This window comes from Erpetoichthys calabaricus, chromosome 1 (assembly GCF_900747795.2).
Source record: "Erpetoichthys calabaricus chromosome 1, fErpCal1.3, whole genome shotgun sequence".
In the NCBI taxonomy this organism is placed as follows: Eukaryota; Metazoa; Chordata; class Cladistia; order Polypteriformes; family Polypteridae; genus Erpetoichthys; species Erpetoichthys calabaricus.
This window is the reverse complement of record NC_041394.2, coordinates 337,700,938-337,707,313: the sequence shown is the minus strand read 5'-3', so window position 1 is coordinate 337,707,313 and position 6,376 is coordinate 337,700,938. Positions and strand designations below refer to the sequence as shown.

Sequence of the window (6,376 nt, the reverse complement as noted above, 5' to 3'; positions counted from 1 at the left end):
AAGTCAGAGGTTACCAAGCTCATTAAGGATCACGAGGGGATGGAAGTAAGAAAGGCTAAAGAGCTCATCAAGCGACTAGAGAAGGAAATCATGGAGTTGAAGAGGAGAGATGCCGAGTTGTCCAAGCTTTCACAGTCAGATGACCACATCCACTTCCTTCAGGTCAGCAGTTCTCAAACTGTGGGGTGCATCCCAAAGAAAACAAGACTCAAAAAAATGAAAAATACATCTATTGAAACCAAAACAATTAACTTAAACTACATTCTAATACTAGAAAAATAAATATAGAGTTAGATAAATGTCAATAAAAGTTAAGTAGGTATAATAAAATATGCATCTATGATATAGCATTAATTTAAAAAGAACAAATTGGTATTAGTGAGCTCCTTTCAAAAAAACATTAGGGGGACGCGATTAAAACTGTTATGAAAACTCGGGTCGCAAATACTTAAAGGTTGAGAAACACTGCTCCAGGTTGTTGTGATTTCCAGAAATTTTGTTATTTTTTTCTTGGCTTAATTGGTTTTCCTCTGGCACTTTATAATCTTGGTTTCTTTGGCTTTAAACAATGATAATTTTAGTTTCACATTTATTCCATGTTTCCATTTAGTTTCAACTCTAATAGTTATTTTGCATTGTTGTATTTTTATTCTATGATTCAGCTAACTTCATTTTAAGTGGACACCACCATATTGTTGCTCCATTGCTAAGATGTTGTTGTCCATTGCCTGGGGCACAACCCTAAAACCATGCTTCTTAAGTCCATGTTGGTAGATATAATGCAAAACTATATACACGATTTTATTATATTTTTAGGTTCACTGACTTTTGTTCTGACTGAATTTATGAATTTATGGGTTTATATTTTGGCTTTAGCTGTATGATCTATTGACCTTCTGTTTTTGACCTATGCTTTTTTTATTCATGTTCTTGTGGTCTTTTATCATTGCAAATGTAGCTTGCCAAATATTTAATCATCTGGAAGAATGTAGATGAGAATTCCAATCTCCAGAAAACCACAAGGCCAGTTTGACCTACAAGTCATTTTCTGTTGTGTTCTTCTTTGCTTTTTTATTTTGTCGTGTAGAAGTTCCCAACTCTGTGTGTTCCACCTGAAGATGAAGACATCATTGTTAATAGTGATTTGCTTCCTGAAACTCTAAGGAAGGATCTGATTATTTTGAAGGAGAATCTGGAAGAAGTCAATGGCTGGGAGTTTTTGAAGACCAGTGAAACTGGTGGGTTGTGTGTCCTAAAGTGCCCTGATAAGTAAATTCAGTGAGATCTTGAGGTAGGAATAAAAATTGCCCTGCTTGTCACTCTTGCTCATGACTTCCATTTTTCTTTTCTCCTTCAGAGGACAACATTTCAGGTTATGTCCTACAGAACCTGAGAATTAAAGATCGACTTTTAAAATGTAAGTCTGCTTCTATGTTTCCACACTTTAGAAACTCAAAATTTGACCCAATGTAATGCTTGGCACAAACAGGCTTCCTTCCCACCAACAGAAGGGGATTTGTCTTGCTTTCATTTTGATTAGTGGTCACCATATAGTGCTCTTACACCCTAAATTTATTACTTGCTTTACTGGGTTGGATTAAAATAACTCTTCCATACTGGACTTAGACTAAGGAAGAAATTAAAAATAAGAGATTATGGGGACCTCGGAGAGGAGGAGGAGAAGAATACTTGATATACTATACAATCAGTGCACTCTGTTCTCTAAGAAAATTAATTTCAGACAACAATTCTCATCTTGGGGTCATGCCAAGTGAATCACTTCATCTGCTCATAATCACATTTTAGAAAATATTAATTAGCCCTACTAAATCTGAGTGGCAGATTGGTTTGGTATTTACTTTGAAAGCTGCTAAATAGAACTCAATGCTTGTTTATTCACTCCTCACCACTTACTCAGTTCACAATTCTAAAGTTTTACTTAACTGGTCAAGGATGCGTTTTCCCTAGACAACGAGATCTAAGTACATAAAGAATATTGCATTTCCTAAAACCCCTCTTTACTGGAGATGTTACGAGTAAGTGTGAAGTACTTTTTTTTATTAATATCATCCATGAAGCAGAAAGCAATCAATTAAAATTATTTCCATAGTATGAGGACTTTTTTTTGTTCTTTGGTGAAAAGTTATATGAAGTAATTTAATAATTAATTAGCCAAAGCGTTTAACTAAGCACAAAACCAGACATTATGATTTTTGTGTTTGCCTCGAAATTAATAGAACTCGCTGTCTTAAACAGAAACCTGCTCTTTTAGATAACAACACATGTTGTTACTCAAATAAGGCTCACGGCAGCCATTCCAACAGTAAGAAGAAAAAGGTGTGTTGAAGCAGAAAAGACATGAAGTACCTGCACATCACAACTTAATTTTATTATCATTTTGAATATATAAACTTCACCCAAGCAGTTTGTAGATAATTGGTAAATTGTGTGTGTATATGTTTATTGTATATAATCTGCTTTTATGTATTAATCAGTATCTTAATAATTCAAATGTCCCTTCTCAAACAATTAGGAAGTAACTAGAATATAATGAAATTCAAAGAATTTAAATTAGAAACTGATGAAAATAACTATGCTAAAACATTAATAACAATGGCCTGCCTAACTTCCACACCAACCTGGAATATATTGGTTGCTCTAAGTTCATGAATTTTGACATTTCCAACCTCCATTCCTTCTTACACATTTTCATTGGCCATAGACATTCCTAAATTAACAGGGATTTTGAGCAGTATTACACACACAATCATCATAGTCTTCTTCTTCCTCTTTATCTTTTCCCACTTCTATGTGGGATCGAAGTGTTTAATCAATCTTCTCCAAATAGTTCATTCCTACACCTCTAGCCAGTCAAACCCTCTTCCTTTAGATCTTCCTTTAATTTATCCATCCACCTCTGCTTTGGTTTTCCTTGCTTTCTCTTTGCCTGCACTTCCAGACAGACATTGACAGGCAGGCATGAAGGGGATACCTGCTATTACCCACTAGGCATCCACCACCAAACTCACCATTTCTTGCCTACTCAGTTGCTTCAGAATTGATCCAGATGAAGACATTATAGATCTGCTTAGATTCTTTTTTACAATCTCTGTAAACATTTTGGGCTTTGCAAATCACATGCACAGTATGCAGTCAATACAGGAGACCTTTATGGCACATATAATTAGGCCCCAATTGATGAGTTAACTCAAATAATGTAGTACTGCATTTCATTACAAAACTGTTATCATCTAGTCAAGTAAAAAGAATTGTATTGATTTCAAAGAATTTACTTGATGTGAATTTACTGTACTCTGTCTGGTGACTGCTGTCTGACTCTATGGTTGGCTCAAGGGGTAGCCATTTAAACAAGCACATATGGACAAATGAATTGATTGGGAAACACATAGAATACAAAGGATTTAACATGCTACTTAAGTTAACAATGAGTTTACTCTTGTAAAATTCTGAGTGATCTTAAGATGAAGTTTACAATCCTCATAGTGCAACAATGCTTATGAAACCTCAGACCTAACTTTGTTTGCCATTTTAGACAGCAGTCATTGTTAAAGGTGCTCTTCTCCTCTCATTTTCTTAATACAATAGGCATGTGGCCTGGTCTTTGAGGAAATGCCCTTTAATTCCCAAGACTGATGATTTAATACTTGTCATACTGCTTTACTCTGCCTGTGTTTAAACTGTTACAAAATTATTGTGATATTAGACCTGTAAAGTTTCTTGGGGAAGGTCCTAACTAGAGAAAGTCACACTATCAAATATAATTTTTGAATTTACTTTTATCGTTATGTGTTATTATGTTATTGTGTGACTATGCCATTCACAATTCTGCTGATTTTCATCATGTGAACAGGGATCAGCTGTCAGAGTTTACTCAAGCATACTTACTGTGTGACCCACTATGTTACAATGAGTCCACAAAAAGATGAAATAGACTGCAGTAGAATTTGTGAAATGTTAGTAGTGAAAGAAAATTTTGAGATTCGAGAATGACTTTATTTTGAATAATATTAAGAACAATAAAAGACACAACTCGTGATACTGCAATAATATTTACCTGCTGAGCTTTACATTTCTCTTTAGACATGTTGGGGTTTTATTAGAAGTCTTGAGATCAATGTGTGTGATGCTGACAGTCTGATAATGGGAGACATAAAACCATCCACTCTATCAATCCATCCATCATCAACCCTATTTTATTCTAGTTCACCATCATGGAAACTTACCACCTAGTGTGGTAGCCCTGGGCACAAGGCAGGATCCAGTCCTGGACAGGGCACTAGTTTGTCAAAGGGCACATACACATTCATAACCACATGGGGACAAGTTACAGTCAACAGTCTAATTATGATACCTGTTATTGTAAGTATCTGAAGAAAAAAGCTGACATAAACTTAAGAGGGTTCTGTCACTGACAGGTCTTGCCTGTATTTCACATATCAATGAGCATCCTCCACTGCCCAGTACTGAAATGGTCAAGTCTTCAAAAGTGGGTAGGTATTGCACTAAGAGCTGCACTATAGTAATCTCGTATGTCAGGGTTGGAGCAGAGAATGGATATCCATCTGCTACAGTAGGATCAGCTGAGTGGACAACCACAATGAACATAGCCAGGCCATTAAAGAAGAATAGCACCTGTAAGGTCCTTCACTTCTAATAGTCTTTATTATAAAAAAAAATGAATATTTTGTTTCATTGCATAACCAAAGGTTTGAAACCCCATTACATTACTAGAGTGCTCTTCTTTCTCTTTCAGCTGATGATAAGCCTCCCAGACTCTCCAATATGTATGTTCACTTCAATACATTTAATCAGCACTGCACACTGATCTGCATTGTATCAGACTTTTATCCAAAAGAGATCAATGTCACCTGGTTAAGGAGAAAAAAGAGTAAAATCTATTTGTTTGATGGGTCAGATGACTGGAACCCCACTGTGAGTCACTATGGACCATCATTGACAAATAATAAATACTCACTGGTATCTCAGGCTGAGTTCATCCCTCAGTCCCTGAGTGATCTGGAGGACATGCAGTTCATCTGCAGAGTGGAGCACAAGACCCTAAATGGGAAGACAATTGAGGAGAGCTGCCCAGTAATACCAGGTAAGATCTGTGATGAGACAGCTCATCACCTTAGACACATGAACTTTACCTACACCCTTTGTATTTGACTTCTTCCCAGGTCTGCAGAAACGGCCCATTGTGTCAGTCATAAAGATGATTGACTATAATGGACCTCGCCAGCGCTGCACCCTGAGCTGCTCCATCCAGGATTTCTACCCCAAAGACATCAAGGTGACATGGCAGCGGGCTGGTCAGAATGGACCTAACATCAGTGACTTGAGCTGTGTTCCTCAGAGAGGAGAATGGAGCTATAATCTACAGTCTAAGGCCTCAATCGTTGCCAAAACTAAGAGTGAACTGCAGGAAGTACAGTACATTTGTAAGATTGAGCATGAGACTCTAAACCTGAAGCCTATTGAGATTTGCAGTGGGAAGCTGGACATACCAGTTAAGTGAATCTCTTGTCTCTCATTATGTACTGTGTCAAATGGAGTATCTCTTGCCGTTGCACGTTACAAACAACTCTTTACAATTAGATATACATTTTTGATGCTTATTGAATTTCTTACCATTTTTACTTCCTTGGCATCCTCATTCACTTTGGATGACTCTACATTATTCTGTTTGCCTTGACTTGCGAACTACTTCAGCATTCACTTGCTTGATTGTTTTATTTGAGACTGTAAAAGTTCATTGAATCACCCAGGTGATTAAGGTCATGATTTTTTGCCTTGTTTATAAAGATGGTGGAGAGCTGTGCTGAGCTGAACCTGTGCCCTATTGAGGTGACATTACCAACCATAAAGACCATTTTTATATAACAAGAGGCTGCTCTGTTCTGGTTATTTATAATTATAATTCAAATGTGAGCACTGGCAGTTGAAATAACTCACTGAGGATTACCAAGGGTGTCAGTGGCGTGCACTGAATCTGAACCTTATTGTTATATAGTGTCTTTCACCATGTATACCATATGAAGTTGCTTTGCAGGTGTACTACTGTTGTTTCATATTTGCACATTGCTATTGGACAAGCTACATCAACCAGGGACAAATCACCAAAAGAATGAGCTGGCATTATATCATCAATAGCAGGAGCACCTATAAAAACAGCAACTCCACACAGTCGTAGGTGCTTTTTCCAACTTGTGCAGCAAAAGGCAAGCAGCCCTTTTACAGGTAGTGAGTCACCTTAAAGAGCCATGTAAAGAGCAGAGAATTGAACTGTTGTAGCACTCGGTGCCGTCGCTACACTATAAAGGTGCCTTCAGAGAATTAATTTGCTTATGTAAAT

General features: G+C 37.0%; 1 gene segment (V, D, J or C); it reads left to right on the top strand.

The window, feature by feature from the left end:
* Nucleotides 1–5,900, top strand: LOC114667757 (Ig epsilon chain C region-like). The segment is given in 5 exon segments: nt 1–162; nt 1,088–1,238; nt 1,358–1,417; nt 4,775–5,122; nt 5,202–5,900. Coding segments are annotated over 5 exon segments (1,020 nt in total).
* Nucleotides 5,901–6,376: the final 476 nt, after the last annotated feature.